We start from the raw sequence: 17,908 nt of genomic DNA, 5'->3' as shown, positions 1-17,908 counted from the left end.
TTGCTTTGTTTGCCTTTAAACATGTAAGGGGGTCTGATAAAAGTAAATTTGCATACAGCAGGGAATAAAAAGTTGCACTGCTTCTTAATTTGAGAAATTGGCCTATTTCTCTTAGTTCGGCAGCAAAAGCATGTCAATAATGATACAACACCATAGTACCAACCCCACAGTTTTGTGTGATACGTATGTGGCATATACATGAATAGGAAATGTGCACAAGTTACAGTAATACAGATTTATTGCAGAGTTAAGAAGATAAAGTACAGCATCAACCTGAACCTAAGACCTCCACTGTGGTAATATTTTACCACAATTTTACAAAACCAGAAAGAAAGTAAATGGAATGGTGAAAACTACATAGATTTAAAAACAATTAAGACAAGAAGAAAAGACTTTAAGAACAGTAAAGTGCACATTATTACATTAGCAGTTTTCATGGCGTTAAACTCACACAAACGTCAGTGTATTCAAATGAGATGCTAAGAAACAGTGAATGCTGAATATGGCGAGTACCACTGTGGAAAGAATTCACATTCAGGGCCTGAAACATTTAAAACGATGAAGTCAAGCAGGTGTACTGGACACTAATACTACTGTATTTGTTCTTAGCATGCATTCTTTAATACACGAGCAAACCCAGTCATGTCTTGAACTCCACTGCAAGCCTCCAGACATCGGCAGCTTTGCTCAGGGTGATCTCTGAAGAGAGACTGTGTAGTCCAGGCAAGACAGGGGCACCTTTTTCTTCCAAATGGCTTTCCATAGTGTTTTGGATGCTGTGAAAAGGCAGGGGGAAGGGGGATTGAGGAAAGGATCAACAGTTAGCATTGTGGCCCATTGTTTGCAGCACACGCATTCCTTTTCTCTCCCTAGCCAGCTGCCTGCTCAGGAGGTGGCCCAAGCAGGCCTGGGCTGACAGATGGAAGCCTGGAGAGGTTAAAGTGTGGCTCTATAGAGTCAAAAAGACCCTGTTCCCCAGGGGACAACTAGGTGCAGAGAGTCTGCTTTGCTGTGATTGAAACTAGCCAATCTGGAAGGAAAGAGGTGCGGATGACGTGGTGTAGCACCAGATATTGTTCAGGGACACAGAACGTTCAGGGAAACAATTGCTTTATCTCTGTGTTTTCAGCTTTGATTAAAAAAAACAAAAAAAAAAACAACAAAAAAAAAAACAATGAGTGGCAATGTCACCAACGTATTTTTTATTTTGCTTGCTTACAGTGTTACTGACCACAGACATTGTAATGTACTGCACTGTTCTGTGTTCAACGTTGTTCCTTTCTCTCGGTATCAACAGTGACCTTGTTTCTAGCTGTATCTGAGCTCAGGACTGTCCTTCTCTCTATCCTACTGGTAACTACCAAAGATACTTTCTCTAGACTTCTTGTAAATCGCTCTGAATAAGAGCGTCTGCTAAATGCTGTAAATGTAAATGTTATGTTCAAGCTCACTGTGGATCCATGACTTGACTGTAGTATGTAAGTGTTGCATGTCCCTGGAATCTGGAAAACCTTAATCAGATGTAGGGATCATTTACACAGCTCTGGGATGCAGTATAAGACGTTTTGTAATGATATAAATGGGAACAAAAAAACAGAAAGTATTAATTTAATATGTTTTTTTTTTTAAATATGAGCACAACAAAGAGTGAAATCGCTCAAAAACATCACGTGTAAGTACCAACAGGAAAAAAAAACAAACTGGAGCCTACGAATGCTTTTTCTATGTAACAACGTAAATGTATATGCATGGTCTTTATAGAGGCTTTTATAGAGGACTGTGGTCTGCTGCAAGAGTTATGAAGCTTGATGGATATACTGCTTGGTCATTCCCATTAGCCACTCTAACCAAAGCAAGGACCCTGAAGAAGTGAAACACAATATTTAGTCAGCTCATGCAAGTAAGAGCTGACTAAACTGAAAACCAATGAAATGAATGTGATGTTAATGAACCTATGTAGCCTAGTTTTGCTTAGACAGCTAAAAGCTTGCCATAAGTTGCAGAGAAATGATTCAGCACTCATCTTTTCTACTAATCTAATGCATTTTACCAAATCTCTCCATGACAAATGGTCAACATCTGGCAATCATTATCACAAAGTGTGCTGTGGTTCTATAGATGAAAACACATTCTAAGGCCTGTTACTTAGTAACTAAGTGAACAACAATGCAAACTGGCCAAGTTATTACTATGTTATAGGAGTGTAGATGAAAAGTTGGGTTCCTGGGCATTTAAGCTATAAAGAACCCTCCATAGTAGGATTCTTCTGGGAACCAAAAGACTTTCTTCTATGGCACGGCTCCTTTTTGAACCCTTTTTGGCACCTGACTGTTATTTTTGTCACCCCAGGAAAGGCCTGGTTAGTTTGGTCTCATCTCAAATGGAAATGCCAGAGAAACGGCTCATGTTGCCATGTGTGGCCACATAAACACGTCAGAGCTCTCCCACACAAATGGTGTGCATTACACAGAAAGTGCTAAGAGCAGACAAGCTGAAGGCACAGTGAAGAAAAGATGCTTTGAGTTTGCACGATTCTAACGTTTGCACATTACTACACTCCTTTACATCAACACAGTTCTTGTCAAAAGAGGTAAACGTGAAAGACAGTAATGGTGTTGTAACATACGGTATTTCACCCATGTGAATGTCATGTGACACACTTGATTCGTGCAAATTCAAAACGCCTTTTCTTTAAGGGCAGATAGATAAGAAGAGTAAATGATTCTCACTCCCAGGTAGAAGAGTAGCCACTCTGCGACGTGCTGTCGGCCTTCAGGAGCAGAATTTCATGAAGCTCCAGAGAGAAAAGATCAACATCAGTGACTTCCAAGAACTCTTTCAGCTCTCTCCTCTCGTCCCCTGTCAGCTTCTCTTTGAACTCTTCAGAAAGTCTTGGGAACGGATCCTGTGAAACGACAAAGTTAATGTAGGTACATGTGAGGAAATATGACATACAGTCATATGCAAAAGTTTGAACACCCCCAGTCAAGATTATATTTCTTGACTGCCAAGATGAAATTAAGTTAATACACCCTCAGCAGGGAAAAAAAAAATTGTGCACAATTTCCATTTTTTAGCTGAGCTTATTATATATTGAGAAAAAAAAAAAACATTAAATATAAAGGGTGCCATAACTTTTGCACAGGCAACATTTTTTTCCGCCAAAATGTTAAATTCAGCAAATAAGCTGTAATTGTGAATTACAATGCAGAAATGTCTTCGCAGTAGAGAATGCATTAAACTTATTTACACTTAGAAAATCAGAAAAACGTCATTTGACCAGGCGTGCCAAAACATTTGTATAAGCCTGGATCTATATTAAGTTACTATGCTTATTAAATGATATTTTCATGATCACTTTTACAGTCAAGAGTGTATGTGAGGTTGAGGACAGCCCAAAACAAACGGCATCGACAATCAAAACGATTGTTTATTGTTCCGTTTTATTCCAAAAGGCTGATTTAGTCCCAGCTTTGCTTCCACGGCATGAACCGTGCAATGCCTTTCACTGCTATACTCCAAACACAGGGTCAAATATCTTAAATATGCAGACGGTGGCACACGCTGTAAACAAAAGCCAGGCACACTCTGACTAACACTTTCACACTTTCCCTGGAGTTACGACACACAGCTTCACGGTCAGCCAGGGTCAGGGGTCAGGGGGTCGGATTCGTGACAAAGTTAAACGGATGAACAGAAGGGAGTTTATTGGACCGTTCTGCCTAATTGAGACTCATGGCTTGAATATCGATGCAGACAAGCATATAAATATGAATACATCCCTTATTAATATCCATGTGTTAATTAAATTATGCAAATGATTTCTTCAGATTTAAGCAAAACTAAGCATTTAGAGGGAAAACATTTATAGGCATCCACCAATTCTTAGCAATACACTTCACATGTTTGTGAATAAACAATAAGCTTCAAGAGGTTAATAAATAAGTTTTAGTAAGTTAATTAGTCATTAATTAATACATTACATTAAAATGTTAGGCTACTAAGCAACGTCTACAGAAGTGTAAAGTGTAATCCATCCCATTCATTTAACAGCACATACTGTACACATGTATTATTCATTATTACAGTATGCAGTGCTTCTAAAAAGGGATACAGTGTAGTAGCAGTGTAGTGATATACAGTGTAGTAGCAGTGTAGCAGTAGCAGTGTAGTGTTATACAGTGTAGTATCAGTGTAGTGTTATACAGTGTAGTAGCAGTGTAGTGTTATACAGTGTAGTAGCAGTGTAGTAGTAGCAGTGTAGTGTTATACAGTGTAGTATCAGTGTAGTATCAGTGTAGTAGTAGTAGCAGTGTAGTGTTATACAGTGTAGTATCAGTGTAGTGTTATACAGTGTAGTAGCAGTGTAGTGTTATACAGTGTAGTAGCAGTGTAGTAGTAGCAGTGTAGTGTTATACAGTGTAGTATCAGTGTAGTATCAGTGTAGTAGTAGCAGTGTAGTGTTATACAGTGTAGTATCAGTGTAGTATCAGTGTAGCAGTAGCAGTGTAGTGTTATACAGTGTGATAGCAGTGTAGTAGTAGCAGTGTAGTGTTATAGAGTGTGGTAGCAGTGTAGTGTTATACAGTGTAGTAGCAGTGTAGTATCAGTGTAGTAGTAGCAGTGTAGTGTTATACAGTGTGGTAGCAGTGTAGTAGTAGCAGTGTAGTGTTATACAGTATGGTAGCAGTGTAGTAGTAGCAGTGTAGTGTTATACAGTGTAGTAGCAGTGTAGTAGTAGCAGTGTAGTAGTAGGTTAGTGTTATACAGTGTAGTAGCAGTGTAGTAGTAGCAGTGTAGTGTTTTATACAGTGTAGTAGCAGTGTAGTGTTATACAGTGTAGTATCAGTGTAGTAGTAGCAGTGTAGTGTTCTATACAGTGTAGTAGCAGTGTAGTGTTATACAGTGTAGTAGCAGTGTAGTATCAGTGTAGTAGTAGCAGTGTAGTGTCATACAGTGTAGTAGCAGTGTAGTGTTATACAGTGTAGTATCAGTGTAGTATCAGTGTAGTAGTAGCAGTGTAGTATCAGTGTAGCAGTAGCAGTGTAGTGTTATACAGTGTGATAGCAGTGTAGTAGTAGCAGTGTAGTGTTATAGAGTGTGGTAGCAGTGTAGTGTTATACAGTGTAGTAGCAGTGTAGTATCAGTGTAGTAGTAGCAGTGTAGTGTTATACAGTGTGGTAGCAGTGTAGTAGTAGCAGTGTAGTGTTATACAGTATGGTAGCAGTGTAGTAGTAGCAGTGTAGTGTTATACAGTGTAGTAGCAGTGTAGTAGTAGCAGTGTAGTAGTAGGTTAGTGTTATACAGTGTAGTAGCAGTGTAGTAGTAGCAGTGTAGTGTTTTATACAGTGTAGTAGCAGTGTAGTGTTATACAGTGTAGTATCAGTGTAGTAGTAGCAGTGTAGTGTTCTATACAGTGTAGTAGCAGTGTAGTGTTATACAGTGTAGTAGCAGTGTAGTATCAGTGTAGTAGTAGCAGTGTAGTGTCATACAGTGTAGTAGCAGTGTAGTGTTATACAGTGTAGTATCAGTGTAGTATCAGTGTAGTAGTAGCAGTGTAGTGTTATACAGTGTAGTATCAGTGTAGTAGCAGTGTAGTAGTAGCAGTGTAGTTATACAGTGTAGTAGCAGTGTAGTGTTATACAGTGTAGTAGCAGTGTAGTAGTAGCAGTGTAGTGTTTTATACAGTGTAGTAGCAGTGTAGTGTTATACAGTGTAGTATCAGTGTAGTAGTAGCAGTGTAGTGTTATACAGTGTAGTAGCAGTGTAGTATCAGTGTAGTAGTAGCAATGTAGTGTCATACAGTGTAGTAGCAGTGTAGTGTTATACAGTGTAGTATCAGTGTAGTAGTAGCAGTGTAGTGTTTTATACAGTGTAGTAGCAGTGTAGTGTTATACAGTGTAGTATCAGTGTAGTAGTAGCAGTGTAGTGTTATACAGTGTAGTATCAGTGTAGTATCAGTGTAGTAGTAGCAATGTAGTGTCATACAGTGTAGTAGCAGTGTAGTGTTATACAGTGTAGTAGCAGTGTAGTAGTAGCAGTGTAGTGTTTTATACAGTGTAGTAGCAGTGTAGTGTTATACAGTGTAGTATCAGTGTAGTAGTAGCAGTGTAGTGTTATACAGTGTAGTATCAGTGTAGTATCAGTGTAGTAGTAGCAATGTAGTGTCATACAGTGTAGTAGCAGTGTAGTGTTATACAGTGTAGTATCAGTGTAGTAGTAGCAGTGTAGTGTTATACAGTGTAGTATCAGTGTAGTAGTAGCAGTGTAGTGTTATACAGTGTAGTATCAGTGTAGTAGTAGCAGTGTAGTGTTATACAGTGTAGTATCAGTGTAGTAGTAGCAGTGTAGTGTTATACAGTGTAGTATCAGTGTAGTATCAGTGTAGTAGTAGCAGTGTAGTGTTATACAGTGTAGTATCAGTGTAGTAGTAGCAATGTAGTGTTATACAGTGTAGTAGCAGTGTAGTGGTATACAGTGTAGTAGCAGTGTAGTAGCAGTGTAGTAGTGGCAGTGTAGTGTCATACAGTGTAGTAGCAGTGTAGTGTTCTACAGTGTAGTAGCAGTGTAGTATCAGTGTAGTAGTAGCAGTGTAGTGTCATACAGTGTAGTAGCAGTGTAGTGTTATACAGTGTAGTAGCAGTGTAGTAGCAGTGTAGTAGTAGCAGTGTAGTGTTATACAGTGTAGTATCAGTGTAGTAGTAGCAGTGTAGTGTTATACAGTGTAGTATCAGTGTAGTAGCAGTGTAGTAGTAGCAGTGTAGTGTTATACAGTGTAGTATCAGTGTAGTAGTAGCAGCGTAGTGTTATACAGTGTAGTATCAGTGTAGTGTTATATAGTGTAGTATCAGAATCTTAGTTTGCAGCAAGGACAAATATTTACATACCACGCTGAATGCTAAATAGCAGTTAGATCTCACTGTTTTAAAGTAAATGTGTCTCAAAGTCCGAAAATCCGTGTGGAACACTAAGAATCATCACTGCTGAAAGTCACATTTTCTGCAATAAACGTTTTTCATATTTTTATAGAAATATTGTGATTTTATGTGTGTACAACTTTACAAAGCTGTGTTCGCTTATCATGTACTGACTAGAGTTACTGAGTTATACTCACAGTTAAAACTGTTGCTACCGGAACAATCACTACTGAAACACTTGATAAAGTTTGTTACAGTGTGACAAAATGGGATGTTCAATCATTTATTTGAATAAAATAAACAGTAGTATAAGTATAGTCAGTAGTAAAGTATAAGGTCACTCAATGTAAAATGACTAAAGTCCAAGTCAGTTAAAAGTCAGAAAAGCGTTTTAAACTCGTGCTTTAAACCAACTTGATATCATCATCATCGTTACCGTCGTTGACCGCTCAATCCAGATAGGGTCGCGGTTCCAACTTGATATGATCCATATATATATCGTCGCTGTCTGGATTAAACAAAACTGAAAAATGGTACCTTTTCAGGTTTCAGGGGAGGGAAAACATCTTATTAACTTCTAACAGAAGTATATGGATGTCTTTCCATGTAATTATGGTCCATTTTTTAAATTAATTTTTCACACAAATAAAAAAAATTCCCAGAAAAACAACACAGAGATGTGATATTTGCCCTATATATATATATGTGTGTGTGTGTGTGTGTGTGTGTGTGTGTGTGTACAGTACTGTATAAAAGCCTTAGGCACATAAGCACATTATTTAAAACCATTTATCTTAATGTGTAAAAACACAATACATAACAGGAATAAATGCACCCAAACAGTAAAATGAACAAGAACTTCTTTTTTTCTTTACGGCAGTAAATATTTTGTGAGCTGGGTTGAAGAATGATGTCTGGCTCCAGCCATTAAAGTGGTTTGCTAAATCCCATCAGCTCACCTGATTAACTGAATGAAGCATTGATCAGCCAAATCAAGTATTGGATACAAAATGTGAATGGTCTAAAATTTAAATCAGCCGAAACAACTTCAAGCTACTCTAACCAGGCTGTTTTAAAGTTGTAGTCATGACAAATAAGACAAATCCCATCTCACCTTCTCTATAGTTGTGAATGTGCTGTGGTTTAGAGTAGCTCACCTGTCCTTTCCTCAGCTTCAGCTCACTCCTCCAGCAGGTGAGCAGCTGCCAGGTGGCTGTACTCTGATCCAGCCTGTTCTCTGCCAAGGCCTGAGGGCACACAGCAGTGAATGAGCAATTACAAACTCGTCCTGTTCTCAACATAAATCAAGAGATCTGCTCTAGCACGTGTTTGCTGAAAGATTATTATGAGTGAGTACAGCATTAAACACCTACACTGTAATCATCTAACGCTAGGATGTTTGTGGGGTAAGTTGGCACTTATTTTCCTTCTCTTCACCTGATTAAAGAGCCCATATCATAGAATACTGAATTTTCCTTTGTTTTTAAAGAGACTTTGAAGAAGTATGTAAATATTGTGAAAGGTTTCTAAAAGTACCTTTCACCACCCAGTCCATACAGTTTATTCACTGATCAGGCATGACACTCTGACCACCACCTTGTTTCTACAATCATTGTCCATTTTATCAGCTCCACTTACTGTATAGCTGCACTTTGTAGTTCTACAGTTACAGACTGTAGTCCATCTGTTTCTCTGATACTTTGTCAGCCCCCTTTTACCCTGTTCTTCAGTGGTCAGGACCCCCTTGGACCTTCAGAGCAGGTACTATTTGGGTGGTGGATCATTCTCAGCACTGCAGTGATACTGACGTGGTGGAGGTGTGCTAGTGTGTGTTGTGCTTGTCTGAGTGGATCAGACACAGCCAGCAGTGCTGGAGTTTTTTATACACCTGTGTCACTACTGGACTGAGAAAATATCTAGCCAACAGCATCCTGTGACCACCAGTGAAGGACTAGAGGATGATTAGCTCATACTGTACAGCAAGAGAGGGGCTATTGTCTCTGACTTTACATCCACAAGGTGGACCGACAACGCAGGAGTGTCAAATAGAGTGGACAGTGAGTGGACACAGTGTTTAAAAACTCCAGCAGCACTGCTGTGTCTAATCCACTCAGACCAGTGCAACACACCATCAGCACATCAGTATCACTGCAGTTCTGAGAATGATCCACCACCCAAATAGTACCTGCTCTGTGAGGGTCCATGGGGGTCCTGACCACAGAAGAACAGGGTAACAAAGTATCAGAGAAACAGATGGACTACAGTCTGTAACTGTAGAACTACAAAGTGCAGCTATACAGCAAGTGGAGCTGATAAAATGGACAATGAGGGTAGAAACAAGGAGGCGGTCATAATGTCATGCCTGATCAGTGTATGTGGAAAGCTATAAAAATGGCCCATTATGAATTCATAATATTTCTGACGTCACAAAAACCAACACTTTTGCATTTTCAGCCTGCGGCGGTTTAGCCCCCCAATTCATGTTGAAGTTATAAGGAGTGTTACACTTTCTGAATGAAGCACAATACAGGGCAGCCATTCAGAGCAAAGACCATTTAAATATATTAGCCTTAGTTTTTGCTCTAGTTTATTAAATTATTACGAAATAAACAGTCATTTAGAGCGCTTTGTTGTGAAATGTGTCATTCTAGAGAAACGTACCAAGCCATAATAGAACCCGGTGTCTAAAGTGTGTAATACCTCTAAAAGCTGCCTTACAGAAAGTATTACATGAATATTTTGAGGCAGGATTTTGGCCTACACTGTTAGAAATTAAAGTTCTATGCAGGTTCATTTTTCGTTCATCAAGGTATGAACAATGTAAATGTTCCCTCAAACATACAGCAGCAGTTTTAAGCTCCAATTGTGAACCTTAAATTCATTTTTCCAGTGAAAAGTACGTATTTGTACATTTTCATACTCTAATGTTTTAAAACAGAACCATTTAATAAAAAGCCTGGAGATGAGACGGGGTGTGGAGTCAGTACAGCTTAGAAAGTATCATTATCAGATTATCAGATCAGATATCATTATGGTTCAGTTATGTTCCCTAACTAAAGGTACTGAGATGTACCCTTGAGGGGACCACCACACTGACTGTTTACAACCCTTTTTATGAGAGTGTACAATCTACTTTTTAAACACAAAAGGTCCAAACCATAATCAGTGACTTGTTTGAGATATTTAGAGAGGTTTACATCTCAACGACTGAAAAACTTTGAAAAATGGATGGAATTCCACTTTAAAGGCACAGTAGCAAAAATAGTCCGTATAATTCTAAAGAACACAAAGAGGATGATGAATAAAATGGTGAATTGTGACTGTTTGTGACAAATGTCCTTCCACACCAACGTGGACCTCAGGGAAAACAATAAAATGAACAAGAAATGTCTTTAAAGGCCAGAACAGAAGCCTTAACAAGCGCCTCAACACTCGCAACTCGTTCAGATTTAATATATTTTCTGCATGCTTTTCATTTTCTTCTTATTATCAGCTTAGCTGAAGCAGTTTCCTGACCTCTCCTGAAATTCTTAAAATAATTACTGGGAACAAACAGGAAAACTAGCCAAACAGACTAACACAGAAAGATGTACTTGATCAGACTTGTGCAAGTGTACCATGTTGTAAGTATCTAACCCCCAGGAAATGAGAGCAAAGCTCACTGCTATAATCTTTACCTTGGCTACGTTGCTGGAGATCTCTTGCTCCATTCTGAGAGACTTCTGAAGGTAGGACAGTAGCAACGAACCTGGATGTCCTCCGGTTTTACCCAGAAAACGCAGACCAATCTCCAGAGCATACACAGCACTACAGACATCTGTGAAGGAGCGCAGCACTGCCCTTATTGAGCTGCACACTGAACCCTTCAGCGGCTCCTGGTCACCCAAATGAGAGTTAGAATCATTAAAAACTCAAATGCAATGATTTATATACAGCTTATCAAACATTTAAGGTCAAATTGTCCTTCTTTGCCTTTAGCTCTCAGCTTAATGTCCATCAAAGTGTCTTCCATAGCATGAAGAGCAGGTTTTGCCAAAATAATGATTTAAATAATTAAAAATCACTTTTTTAAGTGCTATTAAAGTTACTGATCACTTTCCAGTCCATCCAGTCCATATCTGAAAACTAAGCTGCAAAAACAAAACCATCCAATTCTGAATTCACGTTACTTTTGTCACTGAAAACAATCCATTGATATATTAATTAATAATTGTTATTATTATTATTAACACTGAAATCCATTGTTATCCATTGATATATACAGCTGTATGTAAACGTTTGAATACCCCTGGTCAAATCACATGTTTCTTGTGGTTTAGTTGATCTTACAAGTAAAAAAAACTACACGCCCTCTATAGGAAACACAAAAATATGACCATTTTCACATTTCTTTTTTTTTCTTTTGTATAACGTCTTGAAAAAATAAATCCTAGAACATGACATGACATAACTTTATGTTTCACTTTATTTTTTCCCCAATATGCTGAATTTAGCAAATAAACCGTAATTGTGCATTAAAATGTGCAGATGTGTGTTCTCTGTGAATAATGTGTTCATTTCTTTTTATTTAGAAAAAAAAAAACAAAACATAATTTGACCTGGTGCTCCCCAACTTTTGCACCTGTTTCTGCCATTTAGGCCTGCAGGAGGCCTTTAAAAAGCACATACTGAATCTCCTCTGTGCTAAATGAGTGAATGTTTACAATATCTGACTTTCAACGTCTGATATGTGCTCTGTGTTCTTTTGTGAATAAAATATGGGCTTATGAGATTTGCAAATCATTATATCCTGTCTTTACTTACATGTATTAACATTTTACACAGCGTCCCAACTTTTTTGTAATTGGGTTTTATATATATGTGTGTGTGTGTGTGTGTATCTCCAAAATGGTAACTTTACAGGAAAAGGAAAAAAACTACTATATTTGAATGTATGTCAATGGAACCAGGTATTTTTCCAAGTAATTTTAGGTCAATTATTTGGTCTGTTCTTCATAAAATTTACACACAACGTAAAGAACAACTGGTATTTTAAAATTTTGTCAAAAACTGAAAAATAAAAATGGAGATATAAGGTTTTCTTCCAACAACCGGCCACTTTATTAGGTTCAGCTGCTTATGGCTTTTGTGTGGACGAAAATGCCTTGTTGATGTGAGAGGTCAGAGGAGAATGGGCAGACTGGTTCCAGATGATAGAAAGACAACAGGAACTCAAATCAGCAACTGTTACAACCAAGGAAAGCAGAATACCATCTCTGAACGCACAACACACTGAACCTTGAAGAAGATGGGCTACAGCAGCAGAAGACCACACCGGGTGCCACTCCTGTCAGCTAAGAACAGGAAACTGGGACTACAATTCACACAGGCTCACCGAAATTGGACAATAGAAGATTGGAAGAATGTTGTCTGGTCTGACGAGTCTCGATTTCAGGGTCAGAATTTGGCGTAAACAAGATGAAAGCATGGATCCATCCTGCGTTGTATCAACAGTTCAGGCTGCTAGTGGTGGTGTGATGGTGTGGGGGATATTTTCTTGGCACACTTTGGTCCCCTTAGTACCAACTGAGCATCATTTAAATGCTGCAGCCTACCTGAGTATTGTTGCTGACCATGTCCATACCTTTATGACCACAGTATATCCAGCTACTTCCAGCAGGATAATGCACCATGTCACAAAGCTCATATCATCTCAAACTGGTTTCTTGTACATGACAATAAGTTCACTGTACTCCAATGGCCTCCACAGTCACCAGATCTCAATCCAACAGAGCACCATTGGGATGTGGTGGAACGGGAGATTCGCATCATAGATGTGCAGCCGACAAATCTGCAGCAACTGTGAGATGCTATCACATCAATATGGACCAAAATGTCTGAGGAATGTTTCCAACACATTGTTGAAAGTGTGCCACAAAGAATTAAGGCAGTTCTGAAGGCAAAAGGGGATCCAACCTTTTGCAAGGTGTACCTAATAAAGTGGCCAGTGTGTGCGTGTGTGTGTGTGTGTGTGTGTGTGTGTGTATATATATATATATATATATATATATATATATATATATATATATATATATAATAAGTAATTTATAAGTATAAATAATTACTTAATTTAATTTTAAAATAGTCATTAGGTATGGTCTGTGGTAATGCTTACCTGCGAAATCTTTGTCCTAACATCTTTTAGGACCTCTGAAAAGTCTTGATGGTGCCTCTTCAGATACTTTTCAGTGTCCTGCAGGTGAAATTAAATACTTTTAATCATTCTTAAGACAATATTTTTGTTTCAATTCACAATATGTCCGAGTGTAGCAGAATTTCACTAACCATCTGGATGCGAGGCTTGCCAGCAAGGAAACGTCTGTTAAGTTGCCTCTCAATTGCCTGAAGATCGTAGTCAGTGGCAGTTTGCTGGCCCTTCACAAGTGTGTAGTTACAGTGAGCTAACACCAGGGGGAGGAGTTCTTTCTCTGGGTTGCACAGGGCCAGCTGATTTTCAGACAGCACCCCCAAAGGCACACTATAGTCACTGCAGGACAAAAGGAAAAGAAAAAAGTTATTTTTGTCCAGAATGACAAACAGACCTGCAGATTATTGTAAGTTGACTGTGAAAGCTGTAGAACATTAAGAATGAAATGATAACAAAATAATAATAAATACTCATATTTTCTGTCTGAAACGTCTCAGGAAAGAATTCACTATAAATGGATAGTAATAGAAAAACCCAATTTCCCAAAAAAGTTGAGACGCAGTGCAAAATGTAAATAAAAACAAAATTCAATGACGTGCAAATCATTTAAACCTTATATCTCATTGAAAGTAATACAAAGGCAACAAATCAAATATTGAAACTGAGAAATTTTATTGTATATTGAAAAATACTTGTCTATTCTGAATTTGACACCAGCAACACATTCCAAAAAAGTTGGAACAGGGCAACAAAAGGCTGGTAAAGTTGTGTAATGCTCAGTCAACACCTTGTGGTTGATTGGCCACAGGTCAGTAACATGACTGGATATATAAAAAAAAATCTGTGAAAACAGTTCATTGCTGCATCCACAAATGCAAGTTAAAACTCTAAAATGCAAAGAAGAAAGCATATAGAAATATAGCATATAGATATAGAAAGGATCCAGAAACACTGCCTCTTTCTCTGGGCCCAAGCTTATTTAAAATGGACTGAGGTGAAGTGGAAAAGTGTTCCCTGGTCTGACGAATCAAAATTTGAAATTATTTTCAAAAATCATGAACACTGTGTCCTCTGGGTTAAAAGACCACTCAGCTTGCTCTCAGCGCACAGTTCAAAAGCCAGTAATCATGATGCTATGGGGGGGGGGGGGACTAGTGCACATGGCATGGATGATGTGCACATCTGTGAAGACACCAGTAATGCTTAACAATATAAACATGTTTTGGCAACATATGCTGCCATCCAGATGACGTCTTTTTCAAGGAAGGACCTGCTTATTTCAGCAAGACAATGTCAAACCAATTTTCTGCATGTATTACAGCAGCATGGCTACATATTAAGAACTAGACTGGCCTGTCTGCAGTCCAGACCTGTCACCCACTGAAAACATTTGGATTGTTAAGAAATGAAAAATATGACAACTGAGCCCCAAAACTGTTTACCAGCTGAAATCCTATATCAAACAATAACGAGAAAACATTTCACTTTCAAAAATACAGCAGCGTCTCCTCAGTTCCCAAACACTTAGAGTGTTGTTAAAAGAAGAGGTGATGAAACACAGTGGTAAACAAGCCCCCGTCCCAACTTTTGTGGGACGTGTTGTCGGTGTCAAATTCACAATGGGCAAATATTTTTCAGAAAACAATAAAATTTCTCAGTTTCAACATTTGATATGCTGTCTTCATAGCATTTTCCTTTAGAAATATGGTTTACATCATTTGCGTGTCATTGCATTCTATTTTTATTTACATTCTGCACAGCATCCCAACTTTTGTGGAAATGGGGTTGTATATTAACAATTATTTAATTATGTTTTAATATTAAAACTTAAAATATTAAATAAACCACATTGAAATACCTTTTGTTGTCTAGCTTATAGTATTCTAATCTATGCCATGTAAGGTATTACTAAATAAAATAAAGTTCTTTATATAACAAACATTTGAATGCTAGTGCATGTCCTTATACTTACACAGAAAATGTGGTATCAACTGATAAAGTCTTTACTTTAGACATAATCTGTCCACTTGTCCAAACTAAATGTAAGCTGTATGCAATGAGAGGCCCAGAAGGGTCAAATCTCAAAATCCTACTCTACAGACTACACAAGGACACACCTGTCTTCCTGACGGCTGAGTTTTCGAGCTTCTCGCACGAGGCTGTTGTGAGTTTCTGACAGTAGGTCAATGAGAGCGTAGAGACAGGAGCCTGGACCACGCCGATTTAAAGAGAGATATTGGCCAGAACTTTCCATGATAATGTCTTTCCCGCACAGTTCAGAATCCACACCTACAGCAAGTAACAAGCACACATACTTCTATAAGACATCATCCAAATACCTGAGTAAATTTATAAATCATCACTGTTCAAAAATTACCACCAAAAATAAATGAGTAAATTTACAGAAGAGGGCAAAATGTTCCAAATTTTAAATCGCAATTAATGTAAAGAGATTTTATCTCAAGTAATTGGGAATATTTCTATCTTTTCATTCCTCATGAAATTTTCAAGGTAAAGAAAAAGCTGCTGTGCTCTAAAAAAAAAACAAAACAAAAAAATATAAACACTACAGACAGTATTTTAAACCAACTTAGAAAAGGTGTTCACTAACTGTGAACTACTTTAAGTCAGTGGTGGACAGTAACTAAGTAAATGTAATTAGTTTCTGTACTTAAGTAGTTTTCTCAGGTATCTGTACTTAAGTATTTCCATTCTGGGCGACTTTTTACTTTCACTCCACTACATTTCAGAGTCTAATATCCGACTTTTTCCTCCTACATTTTGCGAAATCTGATGTTCCTTTTGGTTTCTGTGTGTATAAAAATGTAACATGTCAAAACAAAGGAGGCACGGACACCAATCAGGGCCCAGCGGTCACTTTGTTTAGAGCTGGTTTTGACCTGTTGGTCATACCGACCCAGTGCAGCACGCGGTTCAACGTCAGCGCAGCAGCGTAAAACTTTGGGAGAGTCTGTTCAACATAAATGATGAACTAACCTAACTTTGTGTAAATAGAGCACAATATAGAAATATGTCCACATATGCAGTCGAGACTGACGCAGCTTTTTTCTGAATTTCTACAAACACCATTTCATTTTATAGTAAATGAGTTAGGGCTGGTTTATGTTTATGAACAGACGCCTACAGATCAACATAGTAAAGGAGCTCATCTGTGATCCTGAGTTTAAACTTAAACTTGAACTTAAACTTAAACTTGGAACTAAGTTGTAAATAAATCTGAAGCTGAAACTTTGCTTGTGTGTAAAAAGTGATTTCAGAGCCACTCGGTTCTCCCTGATGGAAACTGTTTACCTTCAGTGTTTTGTGCTTCTGATCATTTTAATAGACGTCAGCGTCACTAATTAATGACGTTCTATTAAAAGACTGGTTTACCAAGAGAGACGCTGGAGGACTTTCACCTGAAATGAGTTCATGAAGCCAGTCTGGTTATAAAAATGATAACAGGACATCAGAGCCAGAATTACTCTTTTAGTACTTTTACTTTATACTTAAGTACATTTGAAGGTAAATACTTTAGTACTTTTATTCAAGTGGAGGTCTAAAGGGAGGAACTTCTACTTTTACTGGAGGAATATTTTACCTTGGGTGTCTCTACTTTAACTCAAGCACATGGTTTGTGTACTTCGTCCACCTCTGCTTTAAGCAGACCTAAACACGATCAGCTCTCACCCTTGTCAAACAGCTCCATTCTTAGCTGGTTCCACACGTCGCAGAAGGTCTTCACCCTTCGTGTCAGTGTATTCCTCTGATGGCCTAATTCACATCATCAAATGAGACATAACAGAACATCTCATGTTCGAGTGCTTCCAGTCAAAGACAGATGAATCTGAGAGACCCTGAAAGAGCCCAGTGTTGCAAATCCTGTTTAAATGTGCCTACCTGCAGGCAAGCTGTGCAGTAGTGTTGCGATGGTGTGGTTGATCGTCTCAGAGTGAGCAGGTACAACTCTCATCAGATCAGAGAGCAGCGCTGCCAGGTCAGGAAGACAAACCAGCTGCCTTACACACTGCACCTGTCTCACACACAGAGATATGCAGACATAAACCTGTTTTAAAGTAGCCGTAAAGTGCGATTTCTGTCAGTTCTGGAGGCGCCTCAGCCTTTTTTTCCTTCCATGACTGGAATATCATGGAATATCTACATTTGAATAGAAATGTAAATGATTTACAAAACCTGAAGCAAACTGGATTTCTGTTGTCAGTCCGAATGTATTAAAGTGACTTTTAAATGTTATTTCAGTTTCAAATGATTTTTTAATTGAAGGGAGCTCCAATGTCTTTGTGGAGAGGTGTGAATTGTTTTTACAACAGAGGATTCTTGCCCCACATTGCTTGCTAGCAGCTCAACATAGAGTAACAACATTCGTTACACAGAGAGCCAACAGTGTCCTAGTTAATCTGATAACAGTGTTTTTGGGACAAATATTTTATTTGATTAAATGAATTAAAATTCTTCTCTGAGTTGATTTTCAACAGGTGAGTGTGTGTGCATGTATATGTCTGTGTGTTTGCCCTGCAAAAATGAAGTTGTACAGAACCCACCTGTTAAAAGGTTCTTTAGGGAACTAAAATGTATCTAAGGCATCACTTCTATGGTAAAAGAACCCTGTTTGGCACCCTTATTTTTAAGAATGTACAACTAAAGCCAACTAAAATTCAAGTCATTTTGTTGTTGACAAGCTGGTGTCACCAGCTCTCTTGGAGTTGGGGAAATTTTACAGTGAAATGTCAGCACATCTGCAGAGTTGAGTAAACCGAAATGACATTAACCCCTAAGCCTTGTA

The 17,908-nt window shown here is 38.3% G+C and overlaps 1 protein-coding gene across 2 annotated transcripts in view; it reads right to left on the bottom strand.

Moving 5' to 3' along the window:
- Window positions 1-220: 220 nt before the first annotated feature.
- The window catches only part of rnf213b (ring finger protein 213b), a 63,994-nt gene continuing 46,306 nt past the window's right edge, over window positions 221-17,908 (bottom strand). For both annotated transcript variants that reach the window (XM_017717880.2, XM_017717881.2), the window contains 9 exons: window positions 17,005-17,137; window positions 16,795-16,878; window positions 15,222-15,393; window positions 13,242-13,443; window positions 13,072-13,149; window positions 10,595-10,792; window positions 8,075-8,164; window positions 2,730-2,905; window positions 221-776 (listed from right to left, as the gene is read on the bottom strand). In XM_017717880.2, the coding sequence (XP_017573369.2) occupies window positions 641-776; window positions 2,730-2,905; window positions 8,075-8,164; window positions 10,595-10,792; window positions 13,072-13,149; window positions 13,242-13,443; window positions 15,222-15,393; window positions 16,795-16,878; window positions 17,005-17,137 (1,269 nt within the window). In that variant the 3' untranslated portion in view covers window positions 221-640. The remainder of the gene's footprint in view (window positions 777-2,729; window positions 2,906-8,074; window positions 8,165-10,594; window positions 10,793-13,071; window positions 13,150-13,241; window positions 13,444-15,221; window positions 15,394-16,794; window positions 16,879-17,004; window positions 17,138-17,908) is intronic.

Source organism: Pygocentrus nattereri, chromosome 13 (assembly GCF_015220715.1).
Source record: "Pygocentrus nattereri isolate fPygNat1 chromosome 13, fPygNat1.pri, whole genome shotgun sequence".
Lineage (NCBI taxonomy): Eukaryota > Metazoa > Chordata > Actinopteri > Characiformes > Serrasalmidae > Pygocentrus > Pygocentrus nattereri.
Note: the sequence above shows the minus strand (reverse complement) of the source record. Positions and strands in the feature narration are given on the sequence as shown.